This window comes from Rhinoderma darwinii, chromosome 2, assembly GCF_050947455.1.
Source record: "Rhinoderma darwinii isolate aRhiDar2 chromosome 2, aRhiDar2.hap1, whole genome shotgun sequence".
Lineage (NCBI taxonomy): Eukaryota > Metazoa > Chordata > Amphibia > Anura > Rhinodermatidae > Rhinoderma > Rhinoderma darwinii.
In genome coordinates, this window is record NC_134688.1 from 403891337 (window position 1) to 403917129 (window position 25793).

Consider the following 25793-nt stretch of genomic DNA (forward strand, 5'->3'; position numbering starts at 1 on the left):
CATGATGGGAAATAGTTAGAGCAGGGCCAAGTTGCGCGTCAAACCCCCTTCCACCCACGAGGCCGGCCACGTGCCCGCACACCATTGACCTTTGCAGAACGCTCCGAAACCCACCGCCCCCGACGCATCAGTGAACAACCCCAGATCGAAACTACCCAAAGCCTGAGACATCCATAAGGAGCGGCCATTGTAGGTAGCCAGGAAATTAAGCCATACTCGCAAGTCCTCCCGGTAATCAGCAACCAACCTAATAATATGATGCGGCTTCTTAATCCCCGCCGTCGCAGCTGACAACAACCGGCAAAACACCCTACCCATCGGCATGATGCAGCAGGCAAAATTTTACTTCCCCAACAGCGACTGCAACTCCCGTAACGTGATCTTCTTAAGACAACACGCTCTGTCCACCTCCAACCGCAAAGCAACCAGCTTATCCTCCGGCAATCTACACTCCATTTCCACCGAATCTAGGGCAATCCCCAAAAAACAAATGGACGACGTCGGACCTTCTGTCTTTTCAGCCGCCAAAGGGACCCCAAACTCCCGGGACACCCACGTAACCGTCTCCAGCAAGTTTGCGCACATTCCCGAACCCGCCGGACCGACACACAAAAAATCGTCAAGATAGTGTATAACCGAATTCACCCCAGCAACACTTCTAACAACCCACTCCAAAAAGGAGCTAAAAATCTCGAAATACGCACACGACAGAGAACAGCCCATAGGCAGGCAACGATCAACAAAATATGCCCCCCTCCAGCAACACAACAAAAGCCGCTGGCTGTCAGGGTGCACCGGCAGCAAACGAAAAGCTGCCTCGATGTCAGTCTTTGCCATCAAAGCCCCTCGCCCATAACCACGGACCAGCGCTACGGCCGCATCGAATGACGTATAGACGACCGAACACAAGTCAGGATCTATACCATCATTAACCGACAACCCTTTGGGAAACGATAAGTGGTGTATGAGATGGAACTTGTTCGGTTCCCGTTTTGGCACCACGCCCAAGGGCGACACTACCAAATCCGGCACCGGAACCGACGTGAAAGGGCCCGCCATTCTGCCCAGTGTCACCTCCTTTTTAAGCTTTTCTGATACTACCCCCGCATGCTAATAAGCTGACCGCAGGTTGCACTGCGTAAAAGGGACCGCGTGAGGCGGCTGCGGAATAATAAAACCTGAACCAAAACCCGAACTAATCAGCAGCGCACGTTCCTTGTTGGGGTATCTACTTAGATAGGGGGCCATCTTTCGGACCATCACTGGCGTCACCCCCATGACCAGAGGAACCACTGACTCCCCCTTGTCGGCGCCCTTTCTTAAAGCATTTGGACGCCCCGTGGGACTGACCACTACAATGGGAATAGACATGCTTAAACTTACAGGTGGCTCCGAATTTACATTGGCCTTCATTGAATTGCCAACACGTTCCAAGCTTGGAGCCCGATGCCTGCCCCGCCTGAGTAGAGGTTCCCACCCCGCTCCCGCTCCAGGGAAAGGAGTGACCCTGCTTGTACAGCGCAGTTACCTTCAACCACAAGGCTATGTCCTTGTGGTCCCACCGAATGTTTGGCTGCACTGCTTTTCGCTGTTGAAATTGTTCGTCGTACCGGAGCCACGCCTGACCCCCATAAACCCTATGAGCCTCCCCCACCGCGTTCAAGTAACAAAACAGAGCCGAACAATTGTCCGGCGCCTTTTCCCCAATAACACTCGCCAAGATCGCGAAAGCCTGCAACCAATTGACGAACGTTTTTGTAATCAACCGATACTGTCTCTTCTCCTCCTCATCCTTCTTAGTTTCGTCGCGCTTAACCTTATCCAAATTAAACTTTTCCAAAGGCAGAAGGGAAAAAATTTCAACGTACTCATCTTTCCACATACGCTCTCTAACTTCCTGTTTTTGAAATGGGCCCCCAACGGGCCCTCATAACACACCCCGTGCGCGATCATCTAAACGCACCCTAGCCACCTCCTTTGGCAACTCCGTCTGCACCGAAACCGCTACTGCATCCACTACCTCCACAGGTAATATTACTCCCGTTGTAAAGGATCTGCCAGGCACAACTTCTGTGTATACGCCCATAGGTAATCAGTCTGCACCTGAGTCTATGTCTCTGAGACTGACTCCATCTTCCACCACTCAGGCTGGCAGGCTTAGGAGTGGGAGAGCCTATCGCAGCCTGGCCAGACTCAGCTAGCTCCCGCCCTCGGTCTATTTATACCTGCCTTTCCTGTTCCTCCTTTGCTTGTGATTCTTCTCGTGTGGTTTCCTGGCCCAGCTACAGCTTCTTACTATTTGATCCTGCTCCATACTGACCCTGGCTTACTGACTACTCTCCTGCTCTGCGTTTGGTACCTCGTTCTCTCCTGGTTTGACTCGGCTCGTTCACCACAGTAGGAGTCAACTCACCAGGCTGCCTAGGGGCTGTGTACCCGTCAGCCGACCCGCATGTCCACGTGTAGAGGCCCGCAGCTCACCATCATCCAATGCTCCGGTCCCGCTGTGGCATCGTCCGCATTGGCAATGTGTGCACGGGGAATTCCAGCTCCTGGAAGTGACTTGAGAAAGAGACATTGCATCATCCTTGGCGGCACTCGACTCCTCCTGGACGAAGGAGGAGGGGTGGCCGGAAGAGAAGGCCGCCATCTTGTGGACGTCGCCGCCGGGCGCCGCTGCATTCTGGGATGTCTACGCCGCAGCCCGGCCTGAAGGGTCCACAGAGGGGCTCCTCCTGCAGCGCCGTACCCGCGGGATCACCTCCGGACTCAGCCGCGCTGGAGGTCGCGAGCGCCTCGTGGTGCGCTTCGCACCGGAAGTGCCGGCTGCATCCGGCATCGCCGGGGAGACAGGCTCTCTTCGCCCGCTACCTGTCCCCTGCGAGCGATGCCCTCTCACCTCCGGCAGCTCCTGCACCGAAGGAGCCGACGCTGCGGGGGAGCGCTCCCGACCTGCGCCCTGAGCCTCCGATGACTCCCAGACATCAGCTGACGCCGGGCCCACGATCAGCGCCGCAATCTGCTTCAGGAGCCAACCCGGCACCCTGGAAGCAGCAGCGGCCAGCAGCTGCTGCAGCAGTTTAGAATCAGACGCCATAGAAGAAGAGGAGGGGAAGGACATGCTCCTGCTTCAGCGTCCTGGCGAAGAGAGGGAGAGAAAGCACAGGTACATCCCCTTACTCCCCCCACCCCTTTTCCTTACTAACCCTCCTACTAGCTTATCCCAAATTCCCATATGCCAAACCAACTCGTTACCCCTCCCATCTATTTAAGTCCCCTTATTCTGTTTTTTGTCTGCAGTACGGCCTCTTCTTGCAGCATACCGCCTAACTTTGAAGTAATGCCAAGAGGGACAACCAATGTGTCGCGAGTAATGCATTGCGGCAAATTTTTTGTTAAGCCACGTTACTATCTCCGCCCATACACACCCAGTTCAGCCCACACAGTATCATTCTCCCATAGTACCTCCCCACAGTATAATGCCCCTATAGAACCACCCACACAGTATAATTACCCCATAGCTACCCCCCACAGTAAAATTCCCAATAGTGCTCCACACAGTATCATGCTCCCATAGTGTCTACCCACAGTATAATGGCCCCATAGAACCACCACAAATTATAATGCCCTTATAAAGGCCCCGACACATAGTATAATACCTCATAGTGCCTACCGCACAGTATAATGCCACATAGCTGCCCCACACAGTATAATGCCCCTTTAGCTGTCCCCCTTACAGTATAATGCACACACAGATGCCCCCATCCAGTATAGCTGCCCCATTCAGTATAATGCCCCATTCAGTATAATGCCCCATATAGTATTATGCCCCATAGCTGCCCCTGTACATTAGAATTCTCCCTTAGCTGCCCCATAAAGTGTAATGCCCCATAGCTGCCCCATACATTATAGTGCCCCCATAGATGCTCCCATACAGTATAATGCCCCGTTAGCAGGTGCCCCTAAACAGTATGATGCCCACTTAGCAGGCGCCCCCATACTGTGTAATGCCCCCTTAGCAAGTGCCCCTATACTGTATAATTCCCCAATTAAAAATATAATAAAATAAATACTCAACTATCCCTGTTTTCATGACAATTGGAACAGATCCCTCTGCTCCTCCGCTATGTGCTATGAGTGGCTCTGTGCAGACAGGCACAATAACGTCACTGCATTGTGCCTGTCTGTGCCGAGCCGCTCATAGCTGCTTCACACAGTAAATGCTGAAGCATGGAGGAGCTGCCAATTCCATTCTTCAATATTGTATTCAACTGGATCTGCGTCCTGAGGACGCAGATACAGTTGAATCGGGGACATACCACTAGCCACCTTAGAACAGCGGGATACTGCCCGAAATCCGTGACTGTCCCGCTAAAGCCGGGACCGTTGGGAGGTATGCATGCAGTAAATGTGTCATAAATGTTGCAGTAGTCACAATGTTAATAGGCCCTTTAAATTGGTATTCTGTCTTCAATAAATAAACTTTATTCATTGTATAATGAAAAGTTATGCAGTTTTCTAATATACCTTCTGAATAAATGCCTCGATGCAACAAACACCGAGCCAACAAAATGTTTTACCGCTAACCAGTGCTGTTTTCAAACGATTGTCAATGTCCATATAAACAAAAATGTTAAAACTGCGCCAAATTCCAATAAAACCGTATGCCGTCTCGTTGTTTGACTATACCAGATCTCTATTGTTACGAGGCATCCACCTGTGTGATCACCATATGACCAGGACACATTTTAATTCTCTGGATGTAAACAATAAGGGTCAGTTTACCAGTTGCGTAAATACTGCAGAATTTCCGCAACGGAATTAGTTGCGGAAAATCCGCAGCAAATACAGTAGTAGGAATGTGGATGAAATAAAACAAATCTCATCCATGCGCTGCGTAAATACTGAGCGGAAAAAACGCTCAGAAATTGACCTGCTGTGCAGAATTTTATTCCACTGCTTGTCAATTGTTTTTTTGTAAACGCTGCTAATTTGTTTGGGTTTTCCCCATTAACCCCTTAAGTACGCAGCCTAGTTTTGGCCTTAAGGCTCAGAGCCCATTTTTCAAATATGACATATTTCACTTTATGTGGTAATAACGTCGGAATGCTTAAACCTACCCAAGCGATTCTGAGATTATTTTCTCGTGACACATTGGGCTTCATGTTCGTGGTAAAATTTGGTCGATATATTCAGTGTTTATTGGTGAAAAATTGCAAAATGTAGAGAAAATTTTGAAAAAATAGAATTTTTCAGAATTTAAATGCATCTGCTTGTAAAACAGACGGTTATACCACCCAAAATAGTTACTAGTTCACATTTCCCATATGTCTACTTTAGATTGGCATCGTTTTTTGAACATTCTTTTATTTTTCTTGGACGTTACAAGGCTTAGAACATAAACAGCAATTTCTCATATTTTTAAGAAAATTTCAAAAGCCTTGAGTTCTGAAGTGGCTTTGAGGGGCCTATGTATTAGAAACACTGATAAAACACCCCATTTTAAAAACTAGACCCCTCAAAGTATTCAAAACAGCATTTAGAAAGTTTTTTAACCCTTCAGGCATTTCACAGGAATTAAAGCAAAGTGTAGGTGAAATTTGCAAATTTAATTTTTCTTGCTGAATTTCAATTTTATTCATTTTTTTTTCTGTAACAAAGAAGCTTTTACCAGAGAAACACTACTAAATATGTATTGTCCAGATTCTGCAGTTTTTAGAAATGTCTCACATGTGGCTCTACTGCGCTCGTGGAATAAAACACAAGCCCCAGAAGCAAAGAAGCACCTAGTGCATTTTGAGTCCTCTTTTTTATTAGAATATATTTTAGGCAGCATGCCAGGTTTGAAGAGGTGTTGAGGTGCCAAAACAGTAGGAATCCCCCAATAGTGACCCCATTTTGGAAACTACACCCCTCAAGGAATTCATTTATGGTTGTTGTTACCATTTTGACCACACAGTTTTTTCACAGCACGTATTTGAATTGGGCTGTGAAATGAAAAAAATGAAATTTTTTCCAATAAAATGTCATTTGTGATCAAAATCTCTTATTTTCACAGGGAACAAAATACCCCATTTTGTTGCCCAATTTGTCCTTAGTGTGGCAATACCCCATTTGTGGTGATAAACTGCCGTTTGGGCTCATGGGAGGGCTCAGAAGGAAAGGAGCGCTATGTGTTTGTTGGAGTCCAGATTTTGCTGGATTGGTTTTCGGGTGCCATGTCGCATTTGCAGAGCCTCAGAGGTATCAAAGCAATGGAAACCCACCAGAAGTGACCACATTTTGGAAACTACACCCCTCAAGGAATTCATTTATGGTTGTTGTTAGCATTTTGACAGCACAGTTTCTTCACAACACCTATTTCAATTGTCATTTTTTCCAATAAGATGTAATTTTTTATGAAAAATTCTTATTTTCACAGGGAACAAAATACTCCATTTTGTTGCCCAATTTGTCCTTAGTGTGGCAATACCCCATTTGTGGTGATAAACTGCCGTTTGGGCTCATGGGAGGCCTCAGAAGGAAAGAAGCGCTGTGTGTTCTTTGGAGTGCAGATTTTGCTGGTTTGGTTTTTGGGTGCCATGTCACATTTGCAGAGCCCCAGAGGTATCAAAGCAATGGAAACCAACCAGAAGTGACCCCATTTTGGAAACTACACCCCTCAAGGAATTCGTTTATGGATAATGTGACCATTTAGACCCAATAGTTTCTTCATAGAACTTATTTGAATTGGGCTGGGAATGAAAAAAATATATATTTTTTCCAATTATATGTCATTTTAGCTCAAAATTCTTATTTTCACAAGAAATAAAATACTCCATTTTGTTGCCCAATTTGTCCTGAGTGCGGCAATACCCCATTTGTGGTGATAAACTGCTGTTTGGGCCCATGGAAGGGCTCAAAAGCAAAGGAGCGCTATTTGTTCTTTGGAGTCCAGATTTTGCTGGATTGGTTTTCGGGTGCCATGTCACATTTGCAGAGCCCCAGAGGTATCAAAGCAATAGAAACCCACCAGAAGTGACCCCATTTTGGAAACAACACCCCTCAAGGAATTCATTTATGGGTGTTGTGACCATTTTGACCCCATAGTTTTTTCACAGAACTTATTTGAATTGGGCTGGGAATGAAAGCAAAATTATTTTTGCAAATAATATGTCGTTTTGGCTGAAAATTTCTTATTTTCACAAGAAACAAAATACCCCATTCTGTTGCGCAATTTGTTCTGAGTGCAGCAATACCCCATTTGTGGTGATAAACTGCCGTTTGGGCCCATCGGAGGGCTCAGAAGGAAAGGACCACCATTTGGCCTACTGGGGATTTTCTAGTGCGAAGTCATGTATGCAGAAGCCCCTGAGGTACCAGTACAGTTGAAACCCGCAAGAAGTGACCCCGTTTTAAAAACAACACCCTTAAGGCATTAATCTGGAGGTGTAGTGAGCATTTTGACCTACACCCCATAAACTGTAATGTGGGTTCTCCTGGGTACGGCAATACCCTACATGTGGCTGTTATCAGCTGCCTGGGCACACAGCAGGGCTCAGAGGGGAAAGACGAGGGGGGATAAGCTGTGCGGGGGGCGTCAGGGTAAGTAAAATTGGGGTAAATTATAAACCAAGGGATGTATGATAAATTTTAAAACACTCTTTCATACAGAGCTCTGGTTATTCGGGACACGTGTCACATTGATATATTGTGTCATCCCTTATAGCAGACTTTGCACCTCTTTTGACTTTTTCCCTTCTTGCCAGTTTGGGGAACTTCTCCTGGAAAGTGTTGCCGCCCTGGTACGATGCGTGTGGCCCTCTTCCAGAAGTACTGGGTGCCCCCCCTTCTTGGTCCCTAAAGATTAGGTTCTTGATAATCACCTCTTGAAATTACAGGAAAGTTCCCGTCTGGCCTGCACATCGACGTAGCACGTACGCATTGTACAAAGCCATCTGCATGATGTGCCCGGCCAGCTTCTTATACCACACCGCATGGCGCTGTAGGGCTTCAGGATTTGATCTGACAAGTCCACCTCTCCCATGTACCTATTGTAGTCCAGGAAACAGTCTGGTTTGGGGGTGGCCTTTCCTTTATATATCCTAAATTTGTAGGTATACCATGATGCACTCTCGCAGCTTATATATCTTCACGCCATACCTTGCCCTCTTACCCGGCAGGTACTCGCGGAATTGAACCCTCCCTTTAAAATGTACCAGGGACTCATCAATAGAAATACACTTCTCGGGGGTTTATGCTTGGGAAAACCGGGCACTGAAACGGTCTAATAGGGGTCTCAGTTTATACAAACGGTCAAAACTAGGGTCACCTCAGGGTGGGCATGGCTCATTATCAGTATAATGTAAGAAGCGAAGTATTGCCTCATTTATTTATTTTTTTAGGTTCCAGTTCAGTTCTGAAGTTGCTTTGAGGGGCCTATATATTAGAAACCCCTATCAAACACCCCATTTTAGAAACTAGTATTCACAACAGCATTTAGAAAGTTTATGAACCCTTTAGGTGTTTCACAGAAATTTAGAGCAAAGTAGAGGTGAAATGTACATTTTTTTTTGTTGTCAGAAAATCCTCTTTATACCTTTTTTTTTACAACACAAAAGGATTTATCAGAGAAACGCAACTCAATACGTATTGCCCGGATTCTGCAGTTTAGAGAAATATCCCACATGTGGCCCTAGTGCGGTAATGGACTGAAGCACCGGCCTCCGAAGCAAAGGAGCACCTAGTGGATTTTGAGACCTCTTTTTTATTAGGCACCATGTCCGGTTTGAAGAGGTCTTGTGGTGCCAAAACATTGGAAACCCCCCAAAAGTGACCCCATTTTGGACACTAAACCCCTTGAGGAATCCATTGTAGTTTACTTGGGGTGCATGCGGCTTTTTGATCAGTTTTTATTCTATTTTTAGGTTGCGTGGTGACTAAAAAACAGCAATCCAACTATTGTTTTTTTATTCTATTTTTTTACAGCGTTCACCGTGCGCTATAAATTACATATTCACTTTATTCTGCGGGGCGATACGATTACGGCGATTCCAGATGTTTATAGTTTTTTTTAATGTCTTATGGCGTTTGCACAATAAAATACGTTTTGTAATAAATCACTCACTTTTGGTGTTACCTTATTCTAAGAGCCATAACGTTTTTATTTTTCCATCAATAAAGCCGTGCGAGGACTTATTTTTTGCGTAACGAACTGTAGTTTCGATCAGTTTCATTTTTCGGTACATGCGACTTTTTGATCTCTTTTTATTCCATTTTTTGCGAGGTGAAGTGACCAAACAATTGTGATTCTGGGACGGTTTATTATTATTTTCTTTTACGGCGTTCACCGCGCGGGATAAATAACGAAATAATTTTGTAGTTCAGGCCGTTCACGCGGCGATACCAATTATTTATAGTTTATTTGTTTGTTTATATATTTTTATTAATAATAAATGACAGATAAGGGAAAAGGGGGGATTTTTACTTTTAATACTTTTAAATCTTTTATTTTCTTATTTTTACACATCTTTTTTTAACTTTTTTTTAACTTTTTTACTTTGACCCACTAGGGGACTTGAGGACAAGAGGCCCTGATCGCTATTCTAATACACTGCACTACATGCGTAGTGCAGTGTATTAGAACTGTCAGCTACTCACTGACAGCAAGCATAGTGGGTCCTGACGTTGTCAGGACCCTCTAGGCTTCCGTCTATGGCATAGCCGGGTCGCCATTGTTTGGTGTCCGGTTGCCATAGTCACCATCGCCGGCCGCTATCGTGTAGCAGGCCGGCGATGGCAGCTTAACCCCTAAAAAGCCGCGATCTCTATAGAACGCGGCTTTTAAGGGGTTAATCAGCGGGGACAAAGCGATCGGTCCCCGCTGTAGGAGCTGTGACAGCTGCTGTACGAGACTGCCACACAGACCCCCCTTTGTATATACTGCCACACAGCCCCCCTTGTATATACTGCCACACAGCCCTCCTTGTATATACTGCCACACAGGCCCTTATATATCGCTTTTGACGGCTGCATTTAAGGGGTTAATGGCGGGGATCGAAGTTAACTTCGGTCCCCGCCATTACATCAGGGTGTCAGCTGTAAGATACAGCTGACATCTGGGGATGATGGCACCGACTCAGCCCATTGAATTCAATGGGAAAAATGGTATTTCGTTCAGATAGGGCGTATTTTTATGCCGCCGTTTTAAAAACGCTGCATAGAAAACTCTGCATAAAAAGAAGGCGCACGCAACCTCAATTTTGTCAATGGAAAAACAGCTCCAAAAAGTGTACAAAAAACAGTTTTCAGCTTAAAAAACGGCTGAAAATCAGAGGCTGTTTTCTCTGAAAACAGCTCCGAATTTTTTAGCCGTTTTTGATTTTGTGTGTGAACATGCCCTTACAAAGTTTATTGAAAACGAAACAGCAATACAAGCAGTTCAGCAGCACTACTACCCCCAGTGGCTGTAATTAGTATCGCAGACAACACATTTGTACCTCTTCAGCTGCACGTCCAGTACCACACGCTACATCCAGCACAAGCTTCGATTCTCGATTTAACTGACACACTGAGGCCAACGCCAGCGCAGCTAAATGTGGTGCTTTGTATTCCACGACTGAGACATCCTAAATGAAAAAACATACATGTACAAATTACTAAAGGTGAACTAATAACTGTAGTGTAAGGTCTTATTCACACGAACGTGTATTACGTCCGTGCTACGCGCGTGGAAATCACACACTTTGCACGGACTTATGTAAGTCAATGGGGCTGTTCTGACAGGTCATGATTTTCACGCAGCGTATGTCCGCTGCATAAAACTCACGACATGTCCTATGCTTGCCCGTGTTTCGCGCAGCACGCACCCATTGAAGTCAATGGGTGCGTGCAAATCGCACACGGCACACTGAAGCACTTCCGGGTGATCCACGTGATTCGCACTACAGTTGTTAAAGAAGTGAAGGGAAACATGAAAGCCCCTCCTTCTTTACTGTGTCTTAGCATAAAAACAGAGTGTCATAATGATGCCGGCTGTGCGAAAATCACGCAGCCACACACCATATACAGATGCCACACTGAGATTTTGCGCGCGCAAAACGCAGCACGCTCGTGTGAATCCGGCCTAAGACTGGTTTTTAGTTGTTAATATAAAAAGCCATTAAACATTATGCTGCACATATTCTAGGCCTATGGGTTGGATAATATCTCATATTATGCACTCTCTATCAACAGCCGTTTTAATACTAATAAAAAAAATAGAAACAGTGAAAAGAAAATACATACAAATGCATGTTTTTTACAATAAATAAACGGTCAAATATAAAGTCCCCAAACATCTAATAATATACCGTACATATATTTGGTATCATCATGACCATAACAACCTGCGCAATAAATGTATAGCATGATTTATGATCATCAGTGTATGCTGTAAATAAAATAAATAAAAACTGCAGAACTGTTTTTTTTCTGCATGTTAAAATAAAAATTTATAAAAAATTAAACGCTGATGTATATGTACCAAAAAAAAGGCACCTACATAAAATACAACTTGTCCTGCAAAAAACAAAGCCTCATACAGCTACGTCAATTTAAAAATAAAAATGTTATGACCACTAGGATGCAAAGAGGAAAAATCTAAAAATTGTTTTGGTCATCAAGGCCAAAATTAGCCCCGTCCTTAAGGGGATAAGCATGAGCCTTTAGATTAAAATATATCTTAAAGATCATGAAAATCTACTTTTAGTCAGGTGTCTCCAAATTTTTGGCTAGTGATAGGTTACAGATTTTAAGGGAATCCTCTATATGCAAGCAACATCTTTTATTTTTTTCAAGTTCTTGTCCCCTGAATCCGGTGTTTAGTTTGCCGGCTATACTACTGTGACTGTAGTTAGGGCCCTATAACCCATAGTGTCTGGAGGACAGGATCTTTGTTACATTTGGTCACTGGAATATATAAACTAACACACACTCTTACCTCTTCATACTGTGTAGCCCAATTGTCATAAAATTGTAGCTTTTCCGAGAGGGAGCAGTCTTTGCGAGCTGCTGCAATTATATCCCTGACTTGTTGTAGCCCTTTTCCGCAGTCTGCCATGTTTTTAGATTTTCAGATGATGCCTTTCTCTTGTCCTTATAGAGTTCTGGCAAAAAAAAAATAACAATATAAAAAAAAGATACGTTTTAATGCAAAAAATTTAGTAAATAGAGTAAATAATAATTGCGCCTTACGTAAAATAGAGGCTGTATACATGGTCACTATTCTCTACAGTAAATTGGAGATACAGAAACAGCTGAGTTTGCTCACTCGTGTAGTGTCTAGGGCTAACTTAAAAGGGTTCTGACATAAAGGAGTGCTATTCCATTTGGTTTGAAGATCCCTTTTCTATATACGGTTTTAAGACGTCATAGAGGAATTGTACCCCATTTCGAACCGCCTCTATTGGCCAGAGTGAGGAACCTCTAACAAAGTGTGGCCCTCACTTTGACAGACCTGGCCTATATATGAATTACATCATTTGAATTGCGACATGTCTTACTACATTACTCTGCAGGGGAAATCCATAACAGCATGGCAAAAACTCCTATAAGTCGGTTGTCAATCACCTCATATTAGAGGGAAAATTTCTTCCCAACTCCAATTATAGCAATCTGAATAAATCCCTGTATGAATCCCCCATCTCCAGAAATCTAATATCCATAAGTTGTGATATTATATCTTTCAAGAAAGGCATCCAGGCCCCTCTTAAACGCCTTCAATAAATCAACCATCACATCATCTTGTAAAAGCTAGTTCCATAGTCTCACTGCTCTTACATTAAAGCGGTTATGTGGGGAGCGAAAAGTATTAGCAGTTAAGTCACTACAGTATGAGAATACACAAAGGGCGTAGCTAAAGGCTCATGGGCCCTGGTGCAAGAATTCAGCTTGGGCCCCCCGTGCCGCGCCTATGGCCAGCCGCCTTGCCCAACAGCCCCCCAGTATACTTCCCCCATAGCCGCCCCCACACAGTATAATGCCCCCCATAGCTGCCCCATACAGTATAATGCTCCCTGTAACTGTCCCCATACAGTATAATACTCCCCATAACTGCCCCTATACAGTATAATACTCCCCATAACTGCCCCTATACAGTATAATGCTCCCTGTAGCTGCCCCCACACAGTATAATGCTCCCATAGCTACCCCCCCATACAGTATAATGCCTCCATAGCAGCCCCATATAGTATAATGCCCCCATAGCAGCCTCATACAGTATAATTCCCCCATAGCAGCCCCATACAGTATAATGCCTCCATAGCTGCCCCATACAGTATAATGCCCTCCTTAGCTGCCCCACACAGTATAGTGCCCCATACAGTATAATGCCCCCTTTAGCTGCCCCCACACAGTATAAAGCCCCCATAGCTGTCTCCCTACTGTGTAAAGCCCCCATAGATGCCACCATATCAGCCCCCCGACAGTATAATGCCCCCATACGGTATAATGTCCCTCATAGCTGCCACCATATCAGCCCCCCATACAGTAATGCCCCTCATAGCTGCCACCATATCAGCCCCCCATACATTTATGCCCCTCATAGCTGCCACCATATCAACCCTCTCCTTATACAGTATAATACCTCCATATGTGCATAATAGAAAAATAATAAAGTTACTTACCTATCCCCGTTCCCACGACGGGTGGAGGAGAAGATCCTTCTCCTCCTTTGCCCTGTGTTATGAGTGACTCGGCACAGACAGGCACGATGACGTCACTAAATCGCACCTGTCTGCGCCGAGCCGCTAATAGCTCACGGCAGTGAATGCTGGAGGAAGGAGCCGTCAGCTCCTTGCTCCAGGATTAAATTCAACTGGATTTGCGTCCTGAGGACGCGAATACAGTTGGAAGCAGGATCTCGGTGAGTGGTTTGTGACCCCCCGGAGGTCTTCACACGACCCCCCCAGGGGGAGTGCGACCCACAGTTTGTAATGTATTGTGTCGTGCAGTTTGTGTTTGAGAGGAGAGGAAGGCCTGTAATTTAAAGCCCCTCTCTCCACCGCAAACACAGACAGTACAATACAACAGGCAGTACAATACAATACAACCCACATACATTACGGGCCCCCTCTGCATTTCACCTGCAGTTTTCCATGCTCTCCTGCATTCCACAGTGGCTGGAACGCATCACGGCACATACAAACTTTGTATTAGCGCACTGCGTAGCAACGGGGGCCCTGCGAGCCCCCCAGGCTTCTGGGCCCGGTCGCATCTGCGACCACTGTGACCCCTATAGCTACACCACTGGAGTACACTCTATTATTCATTCTGGTCCGCCATTGCGCTGATTATGAGATTTGAATAGATTTTTATAGCGCTGGCGGGGGACCGGAAGTCTAGTTGCACAGTCTTCCTTCTTGACAACACGACTCTTCGTCATGTGACCGGCCCGCTGTACTTTATGTATAATAAGTACTAGTAGTTACTGCTTGCGCATAGATTAGAGCGAGGCCGATCACATGACAAAAAGTTGTGTCATCCCTGTCTGTAATTATGGTAAAACCTTTCCTCTAGGCGTAGTGGATGCTCTCCTGTCATGGTTACAGGGCAAGGTATAAAAACCATTGTTAGACAGATCTCTGTACTGTTCGTTCATATATTTGTACGTAGTAATTAGATTCCCCCAAGGCATCTATTTTTTCCTAATCTGAACCCCAAGTTTGATCATTTTTCTAGGTACTGCAATCCACCCATTCCCTTAATTACCTTGGTCACCTTTATTTGCACCTCCACGTCAAACTGTCCTTCCTATACAGGTGCCCAAAATTGTACACAATATTCCATGTGTGATCCTACCAGTGATTTGTATATTGGCAAAACTATATTCTTCTGATGCACCCCATGATTTTATTTGCCTTTGCAGCAGATAAAGTCCTAATACATTAAAACAAAATAAAAATGTCCCTTAAAGAGGCTCTGTCACCAGATTTTGCAACCCCTATCTGCTATTGCAGCAGATAGGCGCTGCAATGTAGATTACAGTAACGTTTTTATTTTTAAAAAACGAGCATTTTTGGCCAAGTTATGACCATTTTCGTATTTATGCAAATGAGGCTTGCAAAAGTACAACTGGGCGTGTATTATGTGCGTACATCGGGGCGTGTTTACTACTTTTACTAGCTGGGCGTTGTGTATAGAAGTGTCATCCACTTCTCTTCACAACGCCCAGCTTCTGGCAGTGCAGCACTGTGACGTCACTCACAGGTCCTGCATCGTGTCGGCACCAGAGGCTACAGATGATTCTGCAGCAGCATCGGCGTTTGCAGGTAAGTCGATGTAGCTACTTACCTGCAAATGCTGATGCTGCTGCAGAATCAAGTGTAGCCTCTGGTGCCGACACGATGCAGGACCTGTGAGTGACGTCACAGTGCTGCACTGCCAGAAGCTGGGCGTTGTGAAGAGAAGTGGATGATACTTCTATACACAACGCCCAGCTAGTAAAAGTAGTAAACACGCCCCGATGTACGCACATAATACACGCCCAGTTGTACTTTTACTTTTCAACACGCCCAGTTGTACTTTTGCAAGCCTCATTTGCATAAATACGAAAATGGTCATAACTTGGCCAAAAATGCTCGTTTTTTAAAAATAAAAACGTTACTGTAATCTACATTGCAGCGCCTATCTGCTGCAATAGCAGATAGGGGTTGCACAATCTGGTGACAGAGCCTCTTTAAAGACGACTGCTGCACCCCATGATTAAGTCTCTATATTGTCTACGTCTTACAACTTTGCTGTGGGGATCACTTATTAGATCAGATGACACATACTAAATATTCCAGAAGTTACAAATTGAAGTGCTTGTTGTTTATTTTTCTAGAAGCCAAGATCTCTCTGCACCGCTTTACACATGTGTGTGATTGGAAGTCTAGAGGCCCGCATGAAGTTATGCAATGCATTAAGTTAATGGTTCCAGTATGGTCCTATTCATCAACTGAGGAATCAGAATTATTAGATAGGAACATGAATTCCTTATACTCGCTGTACAGTGTCATGTGGAGGCATTCAAAACAGCACTAAGTCGAATAGTTTTCAATTATTAAGTGAAAAGTCTATTTTATTCACATGCATTATGAGTTTCTCACTGTACCTCAGTCTATTTGACAAGATCAGTGCATACGTATTAGGTTGCTCCTATTTTTGTTCCTAGTTTTAGACTGGAGTGTATTTTGCAGATGCTAGGTTATTCTACTCTTTGCTGCTGTTCTTTCCACTTGTCTCTGACTGAACATACCACCTCTACAATCCTAGCCAGGCCTATCTAAACTATAAGTTTGCTGGTCTATTGTGGTCAGACTGTCCCATACTGTATGCTTTCCTCTTGTGTTTCTGTTCCTATGTGACTTTTTCTTCCAGTTCTCTTGGTGTCAATAGCTAATTCCTACACTGCTTGCATAGGTAATGTTCCTCATCCACCGAAGATCCGGGGAGATCTGAGAGGTAGTCCTAAGGAAAGTCCAAGGGTGGCCAGCTTCCTGCCTTTTGATAGCCACAAGCAAGGAACCATGTTAACATATTTGCAACCCCACTAAAAATGTATTCATACAGACCAAAGACTCATACGGTCCATTACTCACCCCTACCTCCTCCTTGATAGTGCAACTGCGGGTCTTGCGAGATGACATGGCCAGTAGAGGAAGGGGTGGAACCAGGTGGGTACTTGTACTCCTGGGCCTTGTCATCTCTCTTTAAGAAGTGTCTTCTACACCCCAGAAGTAGGTGGTTTAGTGTGTGATACTGTCACGCTTCTGGGGTAGGTGGACCCACTAGGCCGCGCCGCCGAAGCGGAGCGGCATCTGTCCAAACAACAGTCAATGAAGGTCTAGCAGATGACACTTAGCGAGGCAGATGACACTGGACGTGGCAGATGGAACAACACGACTCCAACACTAGACTTCAGATCAGGAACAAACACAGCTACAGGATACAGGAAGCAGGATACGGGAGCACTGGGAACATGATACAACTAAGTGACCATTTGCTTATCTAACATGGGAAGACAACAACAACGCGAAGGAGAAGAAGGGCAGAGCCCTTTTCAAAGTCCAGGATGTAAAGGGATTGGCTGGGGAACTTTGCACAGGTGCGCGCTCTGGCCCTTTAAGGCCGGGAGTGAGCGTGCGCACCCTAAAGGAGACAGAGGGGAGCTGCAGCCACGTGTGCCGGTGTCTCTGGGGAGGGAGACGCCGGCATGAAGAAAGTGTCCAGCGACCACGGGCACAACACATACAAATGACCTCCCTGCCTTTCTCCATCTTTGAGTCTCTGATTCTGTGCCTTAGCTGTATATGACTGCTTGCTCTTTTAAGCCCCTAGCCCTCCTAGGCTAGGCTCTAAATACTAGTCTAGAAGGGACAGTATTATTTCCTTCTTCTAATTACGTTAACTTGACAATAAATGCATTCATATTGTAATTACTCAGTATTTTTCAGATATTTTATATGAAAATGTATTACATTTCTATTAGATTTAAATGATTAGAGTAGGTATAAATTCCCAGCAAAATAGAATACAGTATATTCCTTTAATCTGGTGTTCAATATCTAAGCAGACCCTTTTTTTTTGCAAAACTCTAATTCAATTTAGAATCCTACCCTGAATGAAAATATAGCAACAGAAGAATAATTTATTTTTGCAACAATTTTTTTTTAACATTATAACTTACCACCTTTTAGGACCCGGAGACGATGGTTTTAAAACATTTTACTTAGCTTAAAGGCTATGTAAACCTTTGACGGGCATTTTTTTTTTTTTTAATAAACAGGTCAATCAATGTGTTTGGTCTAAATTTTTAATTAGTCTGTATTAAAAAATGTGTTTTACTTTTTTAGATACAGCTTCTCTGTATCCTGTATAACTTAGATGTTAACGATTACAGGTGGATCCTGCGTGTCATAGACATGCAGAACTCGCTGTCACTGAACCCGTCAGGTCCGCAGAACTGACGGATACTGGTCAAAACTAAAGATACAGCCGCTCTGTATGGGGAATACAGAGCGGCTGTATCTCAAAAAGTAAAACAAATATGTAATAAAGATTAATTATGAAGTTACACCAAACACACTGACTGACCTGTTTATTAAAAAAAAACAAAACATGCCCCTCACAAGTGTACATAGCCTTTGAACTATGTGTTTACCTATCAATATCATTTACAGTTTACATATAAAAATATTCTATATAAAAATTTGGGTAAGTTTGGAAATTCTTTGCATTTTTATACAGCCTGTATAATAGTTTAGAGCTGTATTTACAATTCTACAGGCTTCAGGGCTGAAATCTACCAGAATTCCTTGACTGCACAAAACTTGAGCTGGCGATTTGCATTCTGGGATGTGTAGTATTTATCCCAGATACTATAGACTACTCTAAAAATCTAATTGTAATACAACACAGGGTGTAACTCAGGATCAGTATAAGAAAATGAAAGCAATATATTAACAAAGTTGTTTAATTTTTTATGTATATTATATCAATACTAAGAACTGTAAAATGCTGTCAAAGCTAAAACTATACAGGGCGATTCAAAAAGGAGGGTGCCAGCGTAAAGGCCTGTAGTTAAAGTAACATCAGTGGTGAATGGCCAGTGACTGAAAATCCAAGAGAAACTGGTTTAGTGCCCATAGCAACCAATCACAGCACAGTTTTCATTTTCAAGAGCCAAATTTAAAATGTGCTTACATGATGTGAAATAAGATGGTGACATCGAAGCAAGAAAAAGCTTTTTGCATGTTGGAATTTGCAAGAACTGGGTCTGTTGTGAGAGTAAAGCAAAACTTTCAGAATAAATTAGGTAAATGTGCACCACATGGAAACTGCATTTTGCATTGGGTGAAGCAATTCAAAACCACTGGGTGTTATGTCATGGGAATAGTCCGGCCAACCAAAGACTTCGTAAGAGACAGTTAACAGGATTCAAGCCGTATACGAGTGTAGTCCTAGAAAGTCAATCATACTGACTAGTATGGAACAACAGGTGCTGCAAACCACGGTATGGCGTATCTTACGAAAACGTCTGCGTTGTAAGACATACAGGTTAGATCTTCTTCAGGAGAGAAACAAGACAACAAACCGAAATGCTGTGACTTTTGCATTGACTTGCAGGGCCGATTGGAAGAGGACGAAGACGTTGACAGGCTGGTGTTCAGCGATGAGGCTACCATGGAAGGTCAATCACCACAATGTTAGAATTTTGGGCTCAGAAAAACCATGTGCCCTTATCGAGCATGAGTGGCTCACCCAAATTAAACGTGTTCTGTGCAAGGAGCAGGCACAAAGTCTATCTTCTCTTCTTTTTTGCTGAGGATAGTGTCACTGGACACTCCTACCTAGACATGTTAAAGGAATGGCTTATGCCACAGATGGAGGAAGTTCTTCTAAACAAGCTCTATCAGCAGGATGGTGCAGCTCCACATTTCCATTTGGATGTTCGCCGATACCTGAATAAAACTCTACTAGGATGTTCGATCGGCAGCGCCGGAAACAATGATTCACCAATGTTGCACTGGCCTCCACGATTGCCAGATCTAACGCCCTGCGACTTCTTTCTCTGAGGCTACATCAAGGACTCAATGTATCTGCCCAGGATCTGAACAACCTGAGACAATGCGTCACTGAAACAGTGAAGTCCAGATTTGAGCAACTGGACAGAACTGGACTACCTGCTAGACATCTGCCGTGTCAACAATGAAAATCACCATGAACACTTGTAGTGCATAGATAAAACTTCTATTGATAGTGTCATTTCATGTTAATAAATTTGTGTTTTATTCTCTCGGTTATGAATACTGAGGCTATAATTAAGCAGCATCCTTTTTGAATCACCCTGTACTTAAGGAGGCTCTGTCACCACATTATAAGTGGCCTATCTTGTACATAATGTTATCGGCGCTATAATGTAGATTACAGAAGTGTTTTTTATTTAGAAAAACGATAATTTTTGACGGAGATATGACCTATTTTAGCTTTATGCTAATGACTTTCTTAATAGACAACTGGGCGTGTTTTACTTTTTGACCAAGTGGGCGTTGTGGAGGGAAGTGTATGACGCTGACCAATCAGTGACCAATCAGCACTTCTCTCCATTCATTTACACAGCACATAGTGATCTTGCTAGTGTGCAGTCACATACTCACACACTAAAGTTACTTAAAGGGAATGTGTTGCCAGAAAAACATGTTTTGTTTTTTTTTAATTAAACATTTAGTGTGTGGGTGATTAAACATTGTTCAAATTTTTTTTATTTTTTTCACGAGTCAGGAAATATTATAAATTAATTCTAATTTATAATATTTCCCATTTCTGGTCACTAGATGGAGCTATTCCCAAAATTGCAGCATTGCAAAATTGGGTAAAAAGCCCTCGCTCTAGTGAGCTCTCAGCATCCCCCCCCTCCTTTATCCTGGCTAGTGCCGGGATAAACGAGGGGTTTGAACGGTGTAACCTCCTACACTGTGTGTCGCCATTTTTTGAGCTAACACACAGTGTAGTAGGTTTACATACAGTAGTAAACACACACAAACACGAATATACATTGAAATCTCTTACCTGCTCCTGCCGCCGCGGCTCCCTCCGGCCCGTCCGCTCCGTCTGCTGCCGCTGGTCCAAGTGCACAAGTCCGGAAGCCGCGACCGGAAGTAGTAATATTACTGTCCGGCTGCGACTTCCGGTCCACAGGAAAATGGCGCCGGACGGCGCCAATTTCAAATTGGACTGTGTGGGAGCGGCGCATGCGCAGTTCCCACACAGACGCCGTACACAGAAGTGAATGGGACGGGACCCGTTCGCAGTCCCTATGGGACTGTGGCTGCCGTATTCCATGTCTGTATGTGTCGTTAATCGACACATACAGAAATGGAACAAAAAATGGCAGCCCCCATAGGGAAGAAAAAGTGTAAAAATAAGAAAAAGTAAAACACATTCACACAAATAAATATAAACGTTTTTAATAAAGCACTAACATCTTTAACATATAAAAAAATAATTTGTGATGACACTGTTCCTTTAAGTGTCTTGAGACTTAATAGACATCGCGTCCAACCGTTTGTATGGAATTTGCAGCACAGGAAGCGTAATCTCGCGAGATCACGCTGTAAATCAGGCTTGCTATCATTAACTCCCACACTAAGATTAGCGAAGTGTCGGCAGTGATGAATAGACATCCCTTCCTGGTTGGACGCCATGTCTATTAAGTTGCAATTGCAACTGTGCCAATATACCTGGGTGGTCGATCGGGCTCCCTGCTACATAAAAGTAAAGACGTTCTGAAAGTGGGCAGATAATAATAACACACTGGGATGCTTGTCCACATTGTCGCTAATGGTATCTCATTACATAATATCTTGTTTGATAATCAATATAACTTATACTTGTCAAGTTTTGAGAAAGGAAATCAAGTAGATTCCAAAATATGGCGTATGAAGCACATTATGCCCCACCCACTTATATAGACCCCAGACCAGAACCCCTGAACTCATAAAGACCCCAGACCAGACCAGACCCCTTAAAAAATACAAACAATCAGACCCGAAAGAAATACAAACACCAGACCAGACCCCCTAAACTGATAAAGATCCCAGACTAGACTAAACGCCTAAACTAAAACAGACCCCAAAACAGCTAAACTAATACAACCCCCTGTAATGGCTGCCACGCCGTTCCCCACTGCTTCCATGGCCTTTGCTACGGTTCATGCACCCTCCATTCCCTCATGCTCGTCCCGAGCTTCACTCACCCGATCCAGACGCTCTGCAGACTCTGGGCGTTGTCACGTAACTGCATCTCTCACCTCCCTTAACGGCCATCATTCACTATGTGCGGCTGTAGCCACTAGAGGGCGCACGCGCTGACTCTTCCCTTCTTAAATTTGTGTCAAAATCCTAAGACTTCCTATTTAAGGACCCGCCTCTCTCAGATATTTGCTTGTTCAACCAAGTTATCCCTGTGAGCTTCCCTGTACCCAGTTTTCCCTGTTACCTTGCCTTCTGCCTCTGCCTGAACTTGTACTATCCTTGCCTGCCGCCTGCCTTGACCTATTGCTATCCATACCCGTAACGACGTCTGCTGCCTGTCCTGACTTCTGGCCTATTCATCTGACTGCCTCTAAACCTGCAGTGCCAAGCTTTGCCCTGGGTTACAAGCACCATCTCCCAGACGACACAGAGGATCCACAAACAAACCAGTGAGAACCGTGATAGTTTAAACAAGCCATGGATCCCCTTGACACAACCCTGCCTGATGCAGCTGATATGGCTCAGGAACTTTCAAGACAATGAGTTCGTCAAGACCAGCTTTTCCAGCTTCTGCAAAATGTGTCCACTCGTTTGAACGAACTCGCTCCTCCGGTGCCTCCGATACAGCCACCACCACCGCAAGCTCCTGTCTACAGTCCAGGACTACATTTACCTACGCCTGCCCGCTATGAGGGTAACCCCAAAACCTGCAGGGGATTTGTTAATCTATGCACCATCCATTTTGAGGTCATGGCGCATCATTTTTCCTCAGACCGGGCTAAGGTGGCCTACATCCTGTCTCTGCTTTCTGGCGAAGCGCTGGTTTGGGCATCACTCTTGTGGGAGAGAAACGACCCCATAATGTATGATATTCAGAACTTTCTCTCCACATTTAAATAGGTGTTTGAAGAATCGGGTCGAGCGTCTTCAGCAGCTTCCTCTCTTCTCAAGCTCCAGCAAGGAAACTCCACTGTAGGCCAATACGCCATTCAATTTTGCACCCTGGCTACGGAACACCAGTGGAATTACGAGGCTTTAGTATCTACCTTCTGGGAGGGTCTGGCGGGCCGAATCAAGGATGAACTTGATAGCCGAGACTTTCCACCATCCTTGGATGACTTGATCACTCTTGCCAATCGGATTGATATACGTTTCCGCGAGAGACAACAAGAATCTGCTCGGGGCAATCGGACATCACGGTTGGCACCAACCTTCCAAAGGCCTCTTCTTGCCTCATCTTCCTCTCGGTCGGATGAACCCATGCAGGTGGAGAGAACAAGATTCACGCATGAGGAGCGCCAGAAAAGACGCAAGTTGAATTTATGTCTATATTGTGGTGGTAAAACGCACTTCCTCAAGGACTGTCCAGTGAGGCTCGAAAACTCCAACTCCTAGGGCAAGTAGGAGAGGCTACCCTAGGTGGAGTACCACCCTCTCAAAATATGACCATACCGGCAAAACTGTCCTTTGCAGGAGCCACTTTCTGCGTTCAAGCCTTTCTAGATTCCGGATCCGCTGGGAATTTTCTGTGCCAGTCCCTGGTTAATTGCTGCAAAATCCCAGTTCAAGAACTAACCCAACCTTTGTCCATTGCTTCTGGGGATGGGAGGCTTCTACAGGAGACTATCTATCTTGTCACTGAGCCAATTTTCATGTTAACAGGGGCGCTGCACCAGGAACGTATCTCCTTCTACGTTTTAAAGAACACTCTGAACCCTTTGCTACTGGGTCTACCATGGTTTCAGAAGCACTCACCTGTTATTGACTGGACTTGAGGTCAAATTACCCGCTGGAGTGACTTCTGTCACCAACATTGTCTACAAACTATTCGTCCACCCATGCCTCAGCCTACAGTACCTAACTCAGGAGGACTTCCTACTCCATATAAAAGCTTCTCTGATGTTTTCTGTAAACAACAAGCTGAATCGCTGCCACCTCACAGGCCATACGACTGTGCCATAGACCCGATCCCCAACACGCCTCCCAGAGGTAGTCTACCCCCTGTCTTTGCCCGAGACGGAGGCCATGTCTCGGTATATCCAAGAGAATCTGGAGAGAGGATTCATCCGTAAGTCCTCCTCTCCTGCTGGCGCAGGGTTTTTTTTTGTGGGGAAAAAAAGATGGCTCCCTGGGTCATTGCATTGAGTACCGTGGGTTGAATAATATCACGTTAAAAAACAAGTATCCATTACCGTTGATCTCTGAACTCTTGAACCGCTTACAGGGGGCGAGAATTTTCACCAAACTAGACCTTTGTGGAGCTTATAACCTGATTCGTATCCGCGAAGGAGACGAATGGAAAACCGCGTTCAACACTCGTGATGGGCATTTTGAATACCTCGTCATGCCCTTTGGACTTTGTAATGCTCCTGCGGTTTTCCAGGCCTTTGTTAATAAAATTTTTCGAGATCTGTTGTACTGCTGTGTGGTGGTAGATGACATACATAGATGACATTTTAATCTTTTCTCCTAATATTCAAACCCATCGTGTGCATGTGCGCCAAGTGTTACAGCGTTTTGCGACAGAACTCTCTGTTTGCTAAACTGGAGAAATGCCTCTTCGAGAAAACCAGCCTGCCTTTCCTGGGGTATGTCATTTCCGACCAAGGGCTTCAAATGGATCCAGCCAAGCTGTCCTCAATTCTCAACTGGCCTCGTCCGCAAGGACTCAAAGCTGTCCAACGCCTGCTGGGATTCGCAAATTATTACCGCCAGTTTATTCCTCACTTCTCCTCTATGACAGCTCCTATTTCTGCACTGACCAAAAAGGGGGTTAATGCGAAAGACTAGACTACAGAGGCCGAAGCCGCATTCCAAGCTCTTAAAATTGCCGTCTCTTATGCTTCAGTCCTACATAGACCGGATTCCACCCAACCCTTTGTTCTGGAGGTCGATGCTTCATCTGTGGGAGTCAGACTTATTCTTTCACAAAAGAGTTGTAGAGGAAAACATGTGGCCTGTGGCTTTTTCTCCAAATCATTTACACCTGCGGAAAAAAATTATGGTATTGGAGATAAAGAACTTTTGGCTATTAAATTGGCCCCAGGAGGAGTGGAGACATTTGCTAGAGGGTGCACGGCATCCCATCATCATCTACACAGATCATAAAAACCACCTTTACCTGCAATCTGCTCAACGCCTAAATCCTCGCCAAGCACGGTGGGAATTATTCTTCTCCAGATTTGATTTCCATCTTCACTACAGACCCGCTGGAAAGAATACCAAGGCTGACGCCTTATCTCGCTCTTTTGACCCCACAGATCAAGAGCCCAGTCCCCAGTTCATTATAGATCCAGAACGCATTATGATAGCTGCCCCGGCTGAAGTAGTACACATTCCCCGAGGGAAGACCTACGTACCCCCTAAACAAAGGGATTGTGTTCTTTGCTGGGGTCATGCCTCCAGGGTTTCTGGGCACCCTGGCATCAAAAAGACTCTCAATTTGATTAGCCGTCAGTACTGGTGGCCTTCCATGTTCCAAGATACTAAAGACTTTGTTTCAGCATGCTCCATCTGCTCTTAGAATAAAGTCTCCCATTTAAGACCTGCAGGTCTTTTGCATCCTCTACCCGTGCCTGACCCTCCCTGGTCGCACATTGCCATGGACTTCATTACTGATCTGCCAAGTTCTGCTGGGTGTACCGTGATCTGGGTAGTCGTGGATCGCTTTTCCAAAATGGTGCATTTTGTACCCCTTTCAGGCCTTCCGTCATCTTCCCGACTGGCAACGCTGTTTGTCAAGCACATCTTTCGCCTTCATTGTCTTCCTAAACATATTGTTTCTGACAGAGGAGTACAGTTCACATCCAAGTTCTGGAGAGCCTTGTGCAAAATGCTGGAAGTCAAACTTGACTTCTCTTCCGCTTACCATCCTCAATCCAATGGTCAAGTAGAGCAGATAAATCAAATACTTGAAAGTTTCCTCAGGAATTTTGTGTCTCCACGACAAGACGACTGGGCAAGTCTACTTCCATGGGCCGAATTTGCCTACAACAACCATACGGGGAAATCTACCCGCTCTTCTCCTTTCTTCTTGGTGTA

At 44.7% G+C, this 25793-nt stretch overlaps 1 protein-coding gene across 4 annotated transcripts in view; it reads right to left on the reverse strand.

Moving 5' to 3' along the window:
• LOC142743380 (methyltransferase-like protein 27) overlaps positions 1-25793 on the reverse strand; it is a 67822-nt gene that overhangs the window by 24127 nt on the left and 17902 nt on the right. For 2 of the 4 annotated variants that reach the window (XM_075854106.1, XM_075854103.1), the window contains exons 2-3: positions 11960-12125; positions 10479-10607 (exon numbers count right to left, since the gene is read on the reverse strand). In XM_075854106.1, the coding sequence (XP_075710221.1) occupies positions 10479-10607; positions 11960-12079 (249 nt within the window). In that variant the 5' untranslated portion in view covers positions 12080-12125. Of the gene's footprint in view, positions 1-10478; positions 10608-11959; positions 12126-14727; positions 14947-15309; positions 15395-25793 lie in introns of those variants that run through there. The other 2 variants (XM_075854105.1, XM_075854104.1) reach the window with 2 other exon arrangements.